This window comes from Somniosus microcephalus, chromosome 4 (assembly GCF_052327205.1).
Source record: "Somniosus microcephalus isolate GS21.2 chromosome 4, FLI_Smic_1.0, whole genome shotgun sequence".
NCBI lineage: Eukaryota > Metazoa > Chordata > Chondrichthyes > Squaliformes > Somniosidae > Somniosus > Somniosus microcephalus.
The window spans coordinates 203,699,456-203,717,853 of record NC_140990.1 but is presented as its reverse complement, the minus strand read 5'-3'; the positions used below and the strand labels follow the sequence as shown (position 1 = coordinate 203,717,853).

The following is an 18,398-nucleotide window of genomic DNA, read 5'->3' as shown; positions in this document are numbered from 1 at the left end:
GGAGTGACTCATCTTTTTTACCATCCACCGTCATTGCATGAATGGAGTGCCAATCTAAGCTTTTCTTCCTGATCCATTCACGTCCCAATAATGGTGGTCCACCATTTTGCAGCATTTAGAGGTACAATTTCCATATTTTCTTGCCGTTGTATTCGACAGGCACCCTTATTTTCCTCTGGGGTATACTTTTTGCCCCGTATACGTCGTCAAGACGATGGATGTCTCTCAAGGGTATGTGTGAGAATAGCCGCTCGTAGTCTCGTCGATTCATGACGGTTAGCACTGATCCTGTATCCAATTCCATTTTAACTTGGGACCCTGCTATCGTGAGGGTGACCCAAATGGTTCGGTGATCCTCTTTTGCGATTACATTGTGAAGTTTGAGACAGCTTAGTCTCCTGTTCCCGGATTCACTATCGCTCATCTGGTCTTCGGAACTACCGTCCGTCATCTTTTGTATTTTCTTGTACGGTTCCTTAGTAGCCTTTTTGTTGTCGCTGGTCTTCTTCCCAGACCTGCAAACTCGTGCAATGTGTCCCATCTTTCCGCATTGCCTGCATATTTTGTCCTTGGACCAGCAGTCCTTCTGGTCATGGGTTGTTCTGCCGCAGCGATAACATTTTGCAAATCCCCGTGTCATTTCGTGGGTGCCGTATTCCTGTGGCTTTTGTTGAATTTCCGCAGCTCCCCTGGCTGCTGCTTCGTACGATACTGCCACGCTGTGAAAGCCTTATCTAGCGTCAGCTCTTTCTCTGAGAGTAACTTCTTCTGTGTTCCTTCACTCAGGAGTCCACAGACAAATTTGTCCCGTAGTGTATCGGCCAGCCCTGCTCCGAACTGGCAGTGCTTTGATAGCTTGCGTAGTTCCGTAAGGTACTCAGCATTGCTCTCATCTTTATGCTGAGTCCTCCTGTGGAATTTAAATCTTTCGGCTATCAACAGCGGTGCAGGGTTTAGGTGTTCCTGTAGGACAGCAACAATTTCGTTAAAACTCTTCGCCTTCGGTTTGGCTGGAGTAATCAGGTCCCGCAATAGGCCGTACGTTCTAGCGCCCATTAAGTTTAGCAATACCTATGCCTTTTTCTCATCGGCTATTTCGTTTGCCTCGCAATATACCTCGACTCTTTCCACATACGTGGTCCAGTCCTCTATTGTATTATCAAAGGCAGTGATACAGCCAGTCTTCGGCATCTTGAAAATCTAAAATGGCGCCTCCCGCGCTTTGCCTTCTTCCCCGCTGATTAAGATGGCGCCTCCCGCGCTTTTGCCTTCTTCCCCGCTGTTGCTAGCGCTGCTTTCCGCGGTTTCCGTTGCAACCTGCAGCTCCTCGCGGTTTCCTGCGCGTTTAATATTTCTTTTTTTAATTATTTTCCCGTCGTGGAACAACCCTGTGGGACTCTTGCCTCCCTCTTCTCGGGTCTATACGCAGCCCGGCTTCGTAGCACCAGCCGCGCCCTGTGTGCTCCACCCTCTCCTCTTCCTGACAACGCTGCTCGGCCCCGTTGCAAGCCACCCGCTTGAGTTCGCGACCGCCGCAGCCCAGGAAGGATCAGTGTACTACCTGCCACCAGCCCGATTAGCTGAAGCACCGTTGACAGGAACCAGGCCCCGCTTTCGACAGCTTCTCCAGCAATCTTCAACTCCGCTAACACAGGGGCGGATGCCCACGGTCGACGCCCGTTTCTACTGCTTTCTTCCTTCTGGCCTCGACCTCTGCTCACTTCGCTGCAGGAATGGATCCCAGGAGGTGGTGCAGACTGTAGGTAAGTTCGTATCTGCTCGTCACCAGTATTATGTCCGTGTATGATTGAGACACGGACAGCAGGAGTTGAACAAAACAAGCCTTTACTGAAAGGAGTCAATCGGGAAACTGAAACTACAGAGGCTTACTAGCGCCTTTTTTACAGGGGTGGTCACTGCCGGTACTGCAGTCTGAGACCAGTTATTCTCTTAAAGGTACATACACAACAAGATGATCTGGTCATTATCACATTGCTGTTTGTGGGAGCTTGCTGTGCAGAAATTGGCTGCCCCGTTTCCCCCATTACAACAGTGACTACACTTCAAAAGTACTTCATTGGCTGTAAAGCGCTTTGAGTCGTCCGGTGAAAGGCGCTACATAAATGCAAGTCTTTCTTTCTAAATGGCCTAAAGATTTAAGTAAAGTTTGAAAGGAATACTGGTTGTTTGTACTTACATATAAACTTAATTGGTCACACTCCCACCTCTTGAGTCAGAAGATCATGGGTTTAAGCCTACCCCAGGACTGTGCACTTAATCTGGGCTGATACTGCAGGAAGTGACATTTTTTTAGATGAGGTTCTGCCTGCTTTCCAAATCAATGTAATCGATCTCATGGCACTGTTCGAAGAAGCTCTCACATTATCTTAAAGAATATGTCTCCAATGTTAGCAAAAACACAGGTTACCTGGTCATTCATCGCATTTGTTGTTTGACGGACTTTGCTGTGCACAGTTGACTGCTGCATTTGCCTAATTAACAGTGATTGTACTTCAAAAGTTATTCATTGACTGTGAAACACTTTAAAGCATCCTGAGGACATAATAAGATGAGATATAAATGTCAGTTCTTGCTTTTCTTATCAGTTGAACCAAATGCCAGGACCAGATTACCTCTATGGGGGGGAAAAAAACAAATGATAGATTTCATTAAGAATAATGTTTACTGTTGAATACCGTTAACTAAATTTAGAATGGTAGACCTAGCAATGAATGTTGATGAACAGTTAAGTGTACATATGACAGCAAACACAGTAATGCCATATGATCACATTGAGTGTTTGTCTGCTGATAGCAGCAGTAATTTCTAAATCCGAGTCATTCATTATGCCTTTAGTTCAGTCACATTCCAGAATAAACTTAATGGGAATAGAAATTCTGTTTCTGTGCTTGCCAGCCCATATTTTCAGCCAATTCACTCAAGTAGAGAGAAAATCATGGGCTGGTGAGCATAGAAGCTGAATTTTTAACCCATTGTATCTGGAAAATATTGATGTGCAGTACCTAACCAAATCCTGTGTATTTCTTAATCAGCAGCATAGTATAAGTTATACTGGGTACACTTTATTTAAAATGTACTGAAAACAAAATTAAGATTTAAATTTCTGCAATTCCTTCCGAACTGATGAAAGATATGTTCTAAATTGTTCCTACACTTCACCTCCAGAATCTCTCTTTAATCGTCGGGTTGAAGAAAAATCCAAAGATCTTCTTTTTACACCACTTGGGTGGCATCACAGCTCCCTGGAACACCTCCGGGAGGAAAATGGGGAGAAACAAGCAATGGAGAGACTACTGTAAGTGCATATATAAAAGTTGCAATGTGACCTATTGTAGCTCTATTACAATTTTTCAAAGCTAAAGTTTTATTTGCTCAATTTGAGACAGAATATGAAATAATAGATTGGTTTTCCCCCCTCTGGTACAGGAAACTTTTGATTTACCGGCACCTAAAATAACCGGAAATGTCAGTTAACCGGCAAAATTCAGGAGTAGGTTTTACTTCATATTTATTTGCCTTCTTCCATCTGTGCTGTGCAAGGGTGTGGCTGCAGCTGTTGCTAAGCTACAGAGACGCTTGAAACTTGTGTTCATTGTTCTACAGTTGTTGCTAAGCAACAGGGTTTGTTGCTTTATACGAAGCTGTCAGCTCTCCCTATCTTTTACTATAGCGTTCGGTTATCCGGAATTTTTGATGAACCGGCACCACGTCGGTCCCATCCGTGCCGGATAAAAGGAAGTTTCCTGTATGTTATTTAAGATACATGTTACACAAAAATGCACTGTTTATGTTTAAAATGCACAAAGCACTCTTTAAAATGTTTGGCAACTTTTCTATCCACTATAGAAAGAAATGGAAGATCGAATTTCGTTTGGATGTTTTAAATATTAATTAATTTCAACATCTATTTGAATTAATTGTACTATACAAGCTATCACACTAGCATTTAAAGTTAAGATGAGCAATAATGTGTAATTTGTATAAAAGATTTGCCCCTGTATATGTGAAAATCAATAATTAATTTGCAGTTGTTCATTTTTGTCATTTCTGTTTTTGGTTCAGGTGTTCAGAAAAACTTCATTTGTATAGTATTTTGAAAACCAGAACTTGGGTTATGTGACTATTTTAATAATTGCTAACCTTCTAAACTGCAAACAGGACAACAATTGTATGCTAGCAAATATTTTGTATCTTGTCTGTGCATTAAAGATAATGCAGTTTTCAGTTCAAATTTACTTACACTTGTAGCAAGAATGGAATGTTGACAATTTGAAAATTAATTGCTTCATAAGTTACCAGGTAGCATGTATACTAGATGTAGCGGAAAATATAGATTGACTTATGTTTTCTATCTTATTTTTACATCCAGTTCGGCTAACCATAGTCATATGATGGCCTTGTTGCAGCAGCTGCTGTACAGTGAGTCTCTCTCTCTATCCTGGAGAGACATAATTGTTCCTGTGGTCCGCCAGGTTGTACAGACTGTGCGTCCAGATGTCAAGAACAATGATGATGACATGGATATCCGTCAATTTGTTCATATAAAAAAGGTATCATCTGCTGAAGCTGAGTCACATCTACATGCACACATTAGCATCAGTGTGAAAAATTGTGCTCAATTTACAAAGCTTCACATCAACACAATCATCTGTGGGTTTTTTCAATGACAGTCTACCTGCTGGAACTTCTAATTACTTTTGTTCTACTCATTCCTTAACCTACTTGCCCTTTTAAAACAGGAGTTAAATGTTAGAACTAATTTTAAAATTAAAATAATCTTTGATTCCAAATAAATTAAATAAATTTGCTTGCTAAACATGGAATGTATCCCAAGATTATACTTTATTTGCTCCTTCATTTTCAGATACCTGGTGGTAAAAAATTTGATTCTGCAGTTGTGAATGGGTTCGTTTGTACAAAAAACATCGCCCATAAGAAGGTGAGAATAAGCTTCAATCTCTTGCTAATTATCTTTTACACTTTAAAAGAGAGCAGTCATTGGTAATCAGTTCATTATACAGTTATGTTCATGCTCAGTAACATTCTTTTAGTATAACTGTGGCTCTCAAATTCCACAGATGAATTCTTATATAAAAAATCCAAAGATTCTGCTGTTGAAATGCTCCATTGAATACCTCTATCGAGAGGAGACCAAGTTTACATGCATCGATCCCATTGTTCTACAGGTTTGTGTTTCAAATTGTTAAATATCATTCATGAATATTTTACATCCCTAAATTCTAGTCTGCATCTGGATGCAAGTTATTTGATTATATTGCTCCTAGCTAATCAGTAAGACAATTTCATTATGTTTGTCAGTGCTTCACTTTATTATGGAGCATGGTTTATAAATACTGTACAGTAACAGTGACCCTCACTGTGGTAATTAGGAAAGAGAATTTCTGAAGAATTATGTGCAGCGAATAGTGGACGTTCGACCAAATCTGGTTCTTGTGGAAAAGACGGTTTCTCGCATCGCTCAAGATATGCTTCTGGAAAATGGCATCACCTTAGTTATTAATGTAAAGCCAGTGAGTACCACAATTTTTTCACATAGCGTTCAGTTTCTTGACTTCCTGTCAATACATTACAGACAGAAATTTATAAGATCTTCAATTTTTTGCGTTTATAGAAGAGAAAACAACTTGTGTAAATGCTGCTCAAAATACATTTCATGATTTTGGCATCACTGGTTCAATTTTCCAGTGATTCTGAAATTCTGTAAACTTGATTCCTCTTTTGTGAGTTACTTTTTCAATGACATTTTGAGCAACTTTACTATTACTATCTTATTTATCTATTACTATCTATTGCTATCTTATTCCTGTTGATACTGTTTCAAAGCTTGCTTGGAAAGAAATGACTGTGTAGTGATCAGGAGGAGGAATCCTGGCTGAATTTCCTCTGCCTTGCCCAAGGACACTGAGGTGTATTGTAGTGCATACACACTGAACCACTGGGAGGGCCAGCAAGTAAACATAAATCAAAAATACTGCATTTCATGATTTACTGTATAAAAAAAATCTATTCTTTGAAAGTTTAAACAGACCGTTGGTTTACTAGCTTGACTTTTAGGAGGGGAATTGGGTGTGCCCAGTGCAGAAGATTGCAAATTGGTGAGGGAAGGAATGTTGAAGTTTCAAGGTTTGTTTCTGTGTAACTCGATCACTACAAACATCCCGTTTGTTTCTGTGCATAGCAAGTGTTAGACCGAGTGAGCCGCGTTACCCAGGGTGATTTGGTTATGTCGATGGACCAGCTTCTTACAAAGCCTCGCCTTGGATCGTGCCATAAATTTTTCCTTCAGCCATTCCAGCTACCTAATGGTAAGTAACTGCACCTCATGCATCTACACATTTTTCCCCCCTCTCCTGATGGTGGGCTTATGCTGGAATTCCATGGGTGCTGGTGGCCTTATTTCATACGTGAGCTAGACAGTTGAATATTGGTAGGTTATTCAACCTCTTGGAGTTGTGGCAATGAAATGCTAAAAGTAGCTCCCCGGCGAAGTTAGCACCCCAAAGGGGGCGCGACCCAATTTTTCCCCCTTTTTTAATATTTTAAAATTTCCCTGTTTACAAATAGCAGAAATATTGAGTTTTGCTTGTCACAACTGGCTAGCATTTTATAATTTCTTGGGTAAACAAATTGTTATTGATCAGTGGGTGCTATTTGCAAACCAGAATTTTTACTACTTGCAGTATTTGTAATCCAAATCATGCTATAAACAGCAAATATAGAAATTCACAGGATGTGACACCATGCCAACTCTTGACCTAAATCCACATACAAATAGGATTTATGCCTTGCATAGTCAGATGATCATTCACTCTGCTGTTTAAGGCCTCATTCTGGGTCACTTTTTTAGTATTTTGACTAGAGGCATCACTTAGAATCATAGAAAGTTACAGCATGGAAGGAGGCCATTTCGGCCCATCGTGTCTGCGCCGGCCAACAAAGAGCTATCCAGCCTAATCCCACTTCCCAGCTCTTGGTCCGTAGCCCTGCAGGTTACAGCATCCCAAGTGCACATCCAAGTACTTTTTAAATGTGATTCGGGTTTCTGCCTCTACCACCCTTTCAGGCAGTGAGTTCCAGACCCCCACAACCCTCTGGGTGAAGAAATTTCCCCTCTAAACCTTCCACTAATTACTTTAAATCTGTGCCCCCTGGTTTTTGACCCCTCTGCTAAGGGAAATAGGTCCTTTCTATCTACTTTATCTAGGCCCCTCATAATTTTATACACCTCAATAAGATCTCCCCTCAGCCTCCTCTGTTCCAAGGAAAACAAACCCAGCCTATCCAGTCTTTCCTCATAGCTAAGATTCTCTATTCCCGGCAACATCCTTGTAAATCTCCTCTGTACCCTCTCTAGTGCAATCACATCTTTCCTGCAATGTGGTGACCAGAACTGCACGCAGTACTCTAGCTGAGGACTAACTAATGTTTTACACAGTTGACGCATAACCCCCCTGCTCTTGTATTCTATGCCACGGCTAATAAAGGCAAGCATTCCGTATACTACCTTAACCACCTTATCTGCTTGGCCTGCTACCTTCAGGGATCTGTGGATATGCACTCCAAGGTCCCTTTGTTCCTCTGCACTACTCAGTGTCCCACCATTTAATGTGTATTCCCTTTCCTTGTTAGCCCTCCCCAAATGCATTACCTCACACTTCTCCGGATTGAATTCCATTTGCCACTGTTCTGCCCACCTGGCCAATTTATTGATATCTTCCTGCAGTCTACAGTTTCCTCCTTCAGTATCAACCACGCAGACGATTTTAGTATCATCTGCAAACTTCTTAATCATACCCCCTATATTCAAGTCTAGATCATTGATATATACCACAAAAAGCAAGGTACCTAGTACTGAGCCTTGTGGAACCCCACTGGAAACAGCCTTTCAGTCACAAAAACACCCATCAACCATTACCCTCTGCTTCCTGTCTCCGATCCAGTTTTTGAGTCCAACTTGACACTTTGCCCTGGATCCCATGGGCTTTTAACTTCGTGACCAGTCTGCCATGTGGAACCTTATCAAAAGCATTGCTGAAGTCCATATACACTATATCAAACGCAGTACCCTTATCTACCCTCCTTGTTACCTCCTCAAAAAATTCAATCAAGTTTGTCAGACATGACCTTCCCTTAACAAACCCGTGCTGACTATCCTTGATTAATCTGTGTCTTTCTAAATGAAGATTTATTCTGTCCTTCAGAATTTTTTCCAGTAATTTTCCCAAAACCGAGGTTAGGCTGACTGGCCTGTAATTACTCGGTCTATCCCTTTTTAAACAAGGGTACAACATTAGCAGTCCTCTGGCATCGCACCTGAAGCCAGAGAGGATTGAAAAATGATGGTCAAGGCCTCTGCTATTTCCTCTTTTGCTTCGCGTAACAGCCTGGGATACATTTCATCCGGGCCTGGGGATTTATCCACTTTTAAAGCTGCTTATCCCCTTAATACTTCCTCTCTCACTATGTTTATTTCATCCTAATATTTCACACTCCTCCCGGATAGCAATGTCTGCTTCGTCCCTCTTCTTTGTGAAAACAGACGCAAAGTATTCATTAAGAACCCAACTGACGTCTCCCGCCTCCACACACATTACCCTCATGATCTCTAATAGGCCCTACCCTTTCTTTGGTTATCATCTTACTCTTAATATATTTATAAAACATCTTTGGGTTTTCCTTGATTTTACTTGCCAAGAATTTTTCATGCTCTCTCTTTGCTTTCATAATATCCTTTTTAATTGCACCCCTGCACTTTCTGTACTCCTTTAACGATTCTGGAGTATTTAGCCCTCGGTATCTGTCATACGCCTCTTTTTTTTCTTTATCCTACCCTGTATGTCCCTAGACATCAAGGGGGCTCTAGATTTGTTAGTCCCACCTTTTTTCTCTAAGGGCACATATTTGGTCTGAACCCTCCAGATCGCCTCCTTGAATGCCTCCCAGTGCTCTGACACTAATTTACCTTCAAGTAGCTGTTTCCAGTCCACTATGGCTAAATCCCCTCTGAGCTTAGCAAAATTTGCTTTTCCCCAATTTAGAATTTTTATTCCTGGTCTATCCTTGTCCTTTTCCATAACTACCTTAAATCTAACTGAATTATGGTCACTAGCACCAAAATGCTCCCCCACTGATACGCCTTCTACCTGCCCAGCTTCATTCCCTAAAACTATGTCCAGAACCGCCGCCTCGCTTGTTGGGCTTGCTACACACTGGCTAAAAAAGTTCTCCTGGATGCATTTTAGGAATTCCGCACCCTCTATACCCTTCACACTAATTTGATCCCAGTTAATATTGGGGTAGTTGAAATCCCCTACTATTACTGCCCTATAGTTTTTGCACTTCTCAGAAATTTGTCTACATATTTGCTCTTCTATCTCTCTCTCTCGCTGTTTGGGGGTCTATGGTACACTCCCAGCAGTGTGATCGCCCCTTTTTTGTTTTTCAATTCAACCCATATGGCCTCGTTTGATGATCCCTCCAACATATCATCCCTCCTCACAGCTGTAATAGTTGCTTTAATCAATACCGCGACCCCCCCTCCCTTTTTACCTTCCTCTCTATCCCGTCTGAAAATCCTGTAACCAGGAATATTAAGCTGCCATACCTGCCCCTCTTTCGGCCACGTCTCTGTAATAGCTATAATATCATAGTCCCAAGTATCTACCTGTGTACTCAGCTCATCTACCTTCGCTATACTCCTTGCATTGAAGTATATACCATTTAGTACAGGCAAACCTCCTTGTTGACTACTATCTAGCCCTTGATTCCTCTGTCCTTCCAATTTACTTTCTATGTTTTTGTTTTCCAATTCCAGTTTTTCTTCCCTCCCTACTGACTATTCTTAGGTTCCCATCCCACTGCCAAGCTAGTTTAAACACTCCCCAACGGCACTAGCAAACCCTCCCGTGAGGATGTTGGTCCCATTCCCATTGATGTGCAACCCATCTGGCTTGTAGAGGTTCCACCTCCCCCAGAAAAGGTTCCAATTCCTCAGGAATCCAAAGCCCTCCCTCCTACACCATCTCACCAGCCACGCATTCATCTGCTCTATTTTTCTATTTCTGTACTCACTAGCACTTAGACCTTAAGCAATAGTAAAAAAAATACAGTAAACAGGAGAACTGTTGCATCAGGTCAGAAAGAGAAATGCTGGTGGCAATTTTATATGTGGATGACTTTGCAACAGATATGTTGTTTGGAAATGTCTTGAATTTATCTGCATTTTCCCCACCTAGGTCACACAAAGACACTCATGTTTTTTGAAGGATGTGCCCAACATTTGGGCTGCACTGTGAAGCTGAGGGGTGCTTCAGAATATGAGCTGGCAAGGGTGAAAGAAATTCTCATATTCATGGTCTGTGTAGCTTATCATTCTCAACTAGAGCTTTCGTTCCTTATGGATGAGTTTGCAATGCCTCCAAGTTTATCTAAAAGTGGATCAATCCATTCCATTATTGATGGTGAGACTGCTGATAATGATGGACAAGACTTGTTTAATGATAAGATTCGCAACCTTTCTAAAGACTCTGATGCTCCAATTGAAGGCATCTCCTTGGTATCTGAATTTACACTAGCTACGAGTTTTGACTGTTCAAAAGAAAATACACTTTGTGAGGAAGAGAAACTGCTGAGAAAAAGTGTTTCTCGGGAAAGTGTTTTTGTAAAACCCGAGAGTCCCACACCTGATGGCGCTCCTCCAGATTTTGATGGCCCTTTTCTTGACCATCCTATGACGTCATGTGTCCATACATCCATAATAGACTCTCTGATATCTGAAAGTAAGAAAGACCAAACGCCTCCAGACACTTATCCTGTGTTCTTACACGAGCAACCCAGATTGCTAAATGACTCTGATGCAGGACGTGATCAGTCAGTGGGAAACGGGCCTAAACTTTTCCGTGATCCCCTTCAGGATGATACTGATCTGTTCATCACTGAACATGTTACTTCCTCAGAAGATAGGCTGAAATCCCATTCTGTTGCATTCAAGCAGGAACTGAAAGATGTCACTCTTTGCATATCTCCTTTCATTACTTTCAGAGAGCCTTTCCTATTGACTGTTAAAGGTATGAAGTGTCCAACAAGAGACTACTTCCCAGAACAAGTCTATTGGTCCCCCCTCTTACACAAAGATGTTAAGGAAATAGAATGCAGGAGAAAGAAACAACTTCTGAAGGACTTGACAAACCTTCAGGGACTGAATGGGAATGTGCAGGCAAAGTCTACTCAAATTCTTCCATCACATGATCTGCTGAGTACCAGAATAACTCATTCCTTAGGAAGTAACCAAAGCTTGTCAAAACTATTAGCTGATTATAGAGCTCGAGGTGGTAGGATAAAGAACAAAGAAATGGATCCTTTTATGCAGTGCAAAGAGGACAGTAATAAAACAGCCATGAAAGATGGGGAAGAGGAAATCCAGCGAGGACAAACCCAGAATGACTTAATGTGGGCATCAAAGGTAAGGACGTCATTTAAAAAAAAAAAAAAGCAGCTTTTTTAAGTCATAGGTTTAAATTCCCAATAATCAGCTATCTAGTTTTGAAGAATATACATTGAACACCAGCCAGAACCATGTCATTAAGCACGGAGATCATTACTTTTTTGATCCCTAACAAAGCTATACACCACACCATTCAATGGGGTAATAGGATTACAATATTAGTTTTTGATTTATAGATTTTAAAACAAACTGAAGCTAATTGAAACACTATATTTGGTTTTGGGTACTTTTACTTTCATACATTTTTATTGCTGCAAACTAATGGATCATAACACTCTGCTGTATGTGATATTTTTCTTGTAGCTTGCATGAACTTATCTTGAAAAACAAGTGCTATTTTTGTTTTGAAAACCTTCACTAATTTGGCTGTTTTGAAATTGAGCTTTCTACAATATATTGAAATGGTTCACATTGTTCATGAATAACAAGGAGGAGGCATGTTAAGTTAAAATGAAAAAGAAAGTGGATATGAGAAGAATTGCAATGTTATGAGATTAAGGGTGGGTAGAGATGTTGAAGTAACCTGGAATATTATGACTCCTGTCCTGTTGAGATCATGGAATGTTGTTTGTCAGATAGAGTTAAACATAACAATGTGTGTTTTATTATGTTGTTATTGCAAATTTTATAATAGACTAATTTTGGGGCGGATTTTGCGAGGATAATAACAGTGAGGCTAACAGCGTTCACCGTTATAACGGGGTAAATTGAACAACTTCCGGCGTCTGCACATCCGCAGTTAAACTCGGAAATCCGGAAGTAGCTGTCAGAGGAGCCCTGCTCCTGCACTGTTACAGTCCTCACCAATGGACTCGACACGGAAATGAATGCAATAGCATGAATTTGAGGTACTTGCCCACTAGTTCCCCACTAAAAAATGGTTGAAAAAGTTAGGGCTGGTGCATTCAGAAGTAGGTGGATTTTAACGTTGTGATAATTACTGCCAAACAACCTCTCTGGCCCTGAAATTTTAATTTTACAAGTGTGGAGTCTCATTCCTTAAGAAGTTAATTAGTGTGGGAGTTTTTTCTTCACTTTTTCTGTCTGTTTCTTTTACGTCTCTTAATCCTATCTTATTTCCCAAACTTTATTCCACTTTCTGTGCATGATTTAAACCTAATTTATACTTCCTGGATTAGACTTTGGGTTTCTCAGCAAGGATTCTTCAATCTGATTGGTTGAAGAGCCTCGCTGTTACTTGTCTGCTCACAGATGCCCTGTGGAGGGCGCTGCACAGATCAGATGCCGGATTACAGCAAGTCCACTCTAAAGCCTGCAAAAACTTTTAGGGAAGCGGTGAGCAAGATGCTGACAGCAAAATCTGGGCCATTATGTTTTTTAAAATTAATTCTTGGAATATGGGTGTCACTGACGAGGCCAGTTGACCCAAGAAGGTGGTGGTGGTGGTCCTTCTTATTAAACTGATTCTTTGCTAGGCCATGTTGTGGTAGGACTGGATTCACATATACGCCAGATTGGATAAGGACGCAAGTTTCCTTCCCTAAAGGGCATTAGTGATCCAGTTAGGTTTTTACGAAAATCTTACGGCTTCATTGTCATTTTAATATTAGCTTTTCACTTCCATAGTTTTTCAACAGAATTCAAATTCTGAAACTGCCATGTTGGGATTTGAACTAGTGTTCTCTGGTTTGTTAGCCCAGTAACATAACCACTACACTACCGTGTCCCGTGGTTGATTGACTTCAGGGATCAGTGAGAAATATTCATTTTTGTCTTTTGCCAGTGACTGTTAAATGGACTGTGGCTTTTCATGCTTGCTTATGTTAGTTTTATGTAACTGAAGACATTGAACAAGTGCAGTAGGGCTTAAAGCATCGCCCTGAATGAAGGAAACCTTGTATGCATTAGTCTTCTAGCCAAAAGATATCATAGAATACTGTCTTTGCCCCTTTGGTGTATCTCAGTCCAGTTCTGTGATTTGAGCCCATAATTTTAATAACTTGCAGTCTCGCTCAGAGGCCACGAGGATGAATAATGTGGGCAACAAGCAAGTCACTTTGCTCATTGGTGCACTGCTCTTCTGAGACTGAAGTTAATGTAATTTTATTGGAACAATACTGAGGGTGTTCTGCCTTATAATTGCAGGTGTTACGTTTTGTTGCCTCCAGTAGGTGGCAGTAGATGGTAATGGCCAGTAGGGTCACTCAACAGGAACAGGAAGTAGTATAGTGATAAGCAAACAGAGGTCACATCAGCATGAAGTGTGCTGCAAGTTAATCTGCTGTAATCTTAACATTGTTACGCCTTCGAAAGCATTGCCTTTTTACTCCAACCCAATACCACTGATTTGTATTGTTTCATTGACCTCATGCAAGTGTGGCATCATTAAACACCGGAGCTTGGACGCTACATCCTGACTCCCATGTCGTTATTGAAAGGAGTTTGGCTGGCTGTCTAACTGCGTACAGACACATACACATAGGGAGGACGGTACAGTAAAAAGGCACGTCATCAGCTGGCGCAACAAGCAACATTCGCAGTGCAGCATGGTGCAGCCATGGACGGCAAGAGCTTCCAAGACGAGCAGAGATCTGTGACCAGCTCAAGAAGTACACGCTCATCTAGATCATCAACAGCCAGTGTAGCAGCAGCTAGAGCATGTGCTAAAGCTAAAGCGGCACAGGCTCGCGTGACCTTTGCTAAAAAGGAACTGGCTGTGAAGAAAGAGAAGGTCCGACTACAAGCAGAGGCTGCTACATTGGATGCCACGCTGGAGGCCCTACACATTGAGAAAGAAGCAGCTGCCGCTACTGCTGAGGCGGAGATATGGGAAGCGGCACTAGAAGCAGAGGTGGGAGAGCACCGCAGCATTGCCCGTCCTGCATCACCTCAAAGCACAGAGGCGGACAAGCGACTATGTCCAGGAGCAGGCTAGGATACGCACAGACATCTCCTCCTTCCCAAACTTTGAACCATTGTACGAGAACACGGAATTGCCATCATCAGCCCAACATGAGGTCACTCAGGTGAATCATTCACGCTACACTGATGACGACCCCTTGTTATTGATGACTGGTCACACGAAGGAGAGTTTGCAGCACTCCCGAAGAAACCTGTGCCTCAATCCGCCGCTCCCAACCACTTGGAAAGTACTCATGCCAAAATTCCACACATCAAAAAAGAACCCTTTTTAAAGGCTAGAACAGGTCATCCAGCATGGCAGTCTCCCATCCAATCGCAGCCCTTCCGATGCGATCATACTCTGGCAACCCATGCACAGACTCCTAATATGACAGGCATTGCCCAATATTTGGCACGTAGAGAACTTGTAATCACAGGTCTCACAAAATTTGACGACAAGCCAGAGAGTTTTAGAGCATGGCAGTCATCCTTCCTTAATGCCACTGGCGGCTTGAGCCTGAGTGCTAGTGAGGAGTTGGATTTATTGTCATCATGGCTGGGCAAAGAATCGTCAGAACATGCCCGTAGGATCCGGTTTGTGTACACAAATGACCCAAGCACAGCCCTTAGAATGGTCTGGGCAAGACTCGGGGAGTGTTACTGCGCTCCTGAGGTGATAGAAAAAGCCCTCTTCAGTAAGCTGGAAAACTTTCCTAAAATAGGTAACCGAGACTACCTTAAGCTTAGAGAACTTGGAGACCTTTTAATGGAGTTACTGGCAGCCAAAACAGACGGATACTTACCTGGGCTCTCCTATTTAGATACTGCTCGCGGCATCAACCCAATAGTGGAGAAGTTGCCCCACCCTCTCCAAGAAAAATGGATCAACGTAGACTCAAAATTCAAAAGACAACCACATGTGGTTTCCCCCATTTTCCTTCTTTGTGAACTTTATCTGCAGAGAGGCCAGAATTAGAAATGATCCAAGCTTTGCCCTGTCCAGCTACTGCAGTGGACCCTCAAAAGTATGAGAAGCCCATGTCAAAGTACGTAGGCACAAGAATGCCTATATCCGTGCATAAGACGGATGTCACTGCAAAGACCGACATCAGCATAGATGCAGCAAAGAATGAAGACGATCCCGGAAAACCCTGCCCCATCATAAGCCTCATCCGCTCGCAAAATGTAGAGGCTTCAGAAACAAGACCATAGATGAATGCAGAGCCTACCTCAAAGATAATAATGGGATATGTTTTAGGTGTTGCGCCTCCATTTCCCACACTGCAAGAGACTGTAGGATAGCGTTGAGATGCAGGGAGTGTGAGAGTGACCGCCACAGCACAGCTATGCACCCAGGTCCTACCCCCACAACGGAAAAGCCAACCATCAAAGACTCTGAGCCCGGAGACAAGAGCAAGGGAACCCTTACCACTGCACCAACGGTGAGCTCCATATGCACTGAGGTGTGTGGCCAAGGCCTCACAGGACGATCGTGTTCCAAAATATGCCTTGTAAGAGTCTACCCACAAGGACAGCGCGACCACTCAGTTAACATGTATGCAATACTCGATGACCAAAGTAACCGGTCACTCGCACGGTCAGACTTTTTTGACATATTTGGCGTCGAGAGTAGCCCAGCCCCTTACTCACTGAGAACCTGTGCCGGACTCTTGGAGATGGCAGGAAGGAAAGCAGATGGGTTCTGTGCCGAGGCAGTGAGTGAAGGGGTGAGCATAGACTTACCGCCACTGATAGAGTGCAGTGAAATCCCGGACAACCGATCGGAGATACCAACGGCTGAGACAGCACTTCACCATGCCCACCTAAAGCCCATAGCATCATGCATCCCAGTATTGGATCCAAAGGCCCAGATTCTCCTCCTGCTCGGGAGAGATGTGGTGAGGGTGCATAAGGTGAGAGAGCAAGTTAACGGAGCACACGATGCCCCCTTTGCCCAAAGACTCGACTTAGGCTGGGTGCTCGTGGGAGAAGTGTGCCTAGGCCAAGCTCACAAGCCCAACGTAAGCACCTTAAGACCAACGTGCTAGAAAGCGGACGACCCTCTTTCCTCACTCCCTGCCCAAGTCACATCCACCTGAAAGAGAGAGCAAGCTACAGCGGGGAGCAACAAGTTGATTTCTCTCACACAGCATGGGGGTGCTTGGCTGACACCAGAGCTGTCGACAAACTGGGGCACACCGTGTATGAAAAGACAAAAGATGACAACAAAGGTGCTCTCTCCTTCGAAGACGAAGCTTTCATGAATGTTATGGAGAAAGAATTTCACAAAGATGAGGTGAACAGCTGGGTTGCGCCTCTCCCCTTCAAGGTACCCCGGCTTCTTCTGCCTAACCATCGCGATCAGGCACTGTCACGCCTCGCATCACTGCGGCGCACATTAGATAGAAAGCCCGAAATGAAGGAACAGTTCATTGCCTTCATGGAAAAGGTTTTCGAGAGTAACCATGCTGAATTAGCACTTCCACTCAAAGAAGAAGAGTGCTGGTATCTCCCGATTTTTGGAGTTTATCACCCCCAGAAGCCTAGTCAAATGAGAGTAGTTTTCGACTCCAGCGCTCAGCACTGTGGCATCTCACTCAACAGCGTTCTGCTCACTGGTTCAGACCTAAACAACACCCTCCTTGGCGTGCTGATTCGCTTTAGGAAAGAGCTCGTAGCAGTAACCGCAGACATCCAACAGATGTTCTATTGCTTTGTGGTGAGAGAGGACCATAGGAACTATCTGAGGTTCTTCTGGTATCGCGACAACAACATGTCAAAGGACATCACTGAATACAGGATGCGGGTCCACGTTTTTGGTAACAGCCCCTCCCCTGCAGTCTCCATCTATGGGCTCAGAAGTGCAGCCAAAGAGGGAGAACACGAGCATGGAACAGACACAAGACCGTTTGTGGAGAGACATTTTTATGTTGATGACGGCTGTTAGATCCGTGGTTCAGTGGATAAATAATTACACGGATGCTGTACATAAACAAATAACAGGTCTTTACTGGAGGAGGGTGATTTCTAGACTGGGGTACAGAGGCATGCGCACAGCTTATATACCGGTGTGGTTACTGCCGGTACTACAGTATACAGGAGCTGTAAAAAGTAGTTCTGACTTAAAGCACATACACTACAACGGCCTCATATCCTTACCTTCAGAAGCCGAAGCCATCAACCTGCTGAAGCGAACTCAAGCTTCATTAGCACAGTCCAACCTGAGGCTGCACAAAATTGCCTCAAACAGTGTAGCAGTGATGAAGGCCTTCCCAGCTGAGGATCTCGCCAAGGGCATTAAAGACTTAGGCCTAGAAATTCAGTATAGCCACTTTTGGGGCGGTAAAGTCGGGCGGCTGCTAAAGTTTGCGCCCGGCGCAAAGCCGCACCCCCTCCGCCGATATTCAGTCGCATCGCCCCAAGAGGTTGCTGCTGCGCTAAAACAGGCGATGCACGACTATCTTTAGGCGCTAATCGGCGGTGCTGAGCGATACCCCCGAGGCCGGGCGCAGCGCCGGTGCGGCGAGTTCTTGATTGACGGCAGACACTCTGGTGCCGGTCAGCTCTTAAAGGGGGAGGGTCGATTTGTTTGCCTGCCACGCCCTGCACACTGCAGCCCTCAACCTAGGCCTGACCACTTCAGCTTCACCTGCACAACGCCCAGGGCTATGGAGGCGGCCAGGGAGAGAGCGCAGTGCTTCAGCGACGGTGACCTGAGGCTGCTGGTTGGCGGAGTGGAGCGCAGGCGCCATGTTCTGTTCCCAGAAGGTGGCAAGAGGCCGCTGCCCAGCGCCTACCGGAAAGCCTGGAGGGAGGTCTCCAACAGGGTGTCTTCCAACAGCGTGGTTGCCAGGACTCCTGTGCAATGCCGGAAGAAGTTCAACGACCTCACTCGGGTTGTCAGGGTGAGTACCCTTTCCAGTGTCCTCCTCATCCTTGCATGTGCACCTCACTTTATGGGCAAAGGGACCTGAAAGCCCTAATGGCCAGC

General features: G+C 43.6%; 1 protein-coding gene across 4 annotated transcripts in view; it reads left to right on the top strand.

The window, feature by feature from the left end:
• Nucleotides 1–18,398, top strand: part of pikfyve (phosphoinositide kinase, FYVE finger containing) — a 180,198-nt gene that overhangs the window by 99,776 nt on the left and 62,024 nt on the right. For all 4 annotated transcript variants that reach the window (XM_085985714.1, XM_085985715.1, XM_085985713.1 and 1 more), the window contains 7 exons: nucleotides 3,187–3,316; nucleotides 4,391–4,571; nucleotides 4,886–4,960; nucleotides 5,100–5,207; nucleotides 5,412–5,552; nucleotides 6,221–6,347; nucleotides 10,278–11,503. In XM_085985714.1, the coding sequence (XP_085841840.1) occupies nucleotides 3,187–3,316; nucleotides 4,391–4,571; nucleotides 4,886–4,960; nucleotides 5,100–5,207; nucleotides 5,412–5,552; nucleotides 6,221–6,347; nucleotides 10,278–11,503 (1,988 nt within the window). The remainder of the gene's footprint in view (nucleotides 1–3,186; nucleotides 3,317–4,390; nucleotides 4,572–4,885; nucleotides 4,961–5,099; nucleotides 5,208–5,411; nucleotides 5,553–6,220; nucleotides 6,348–10,277; nucleotides 11,504–18,398) is intronic.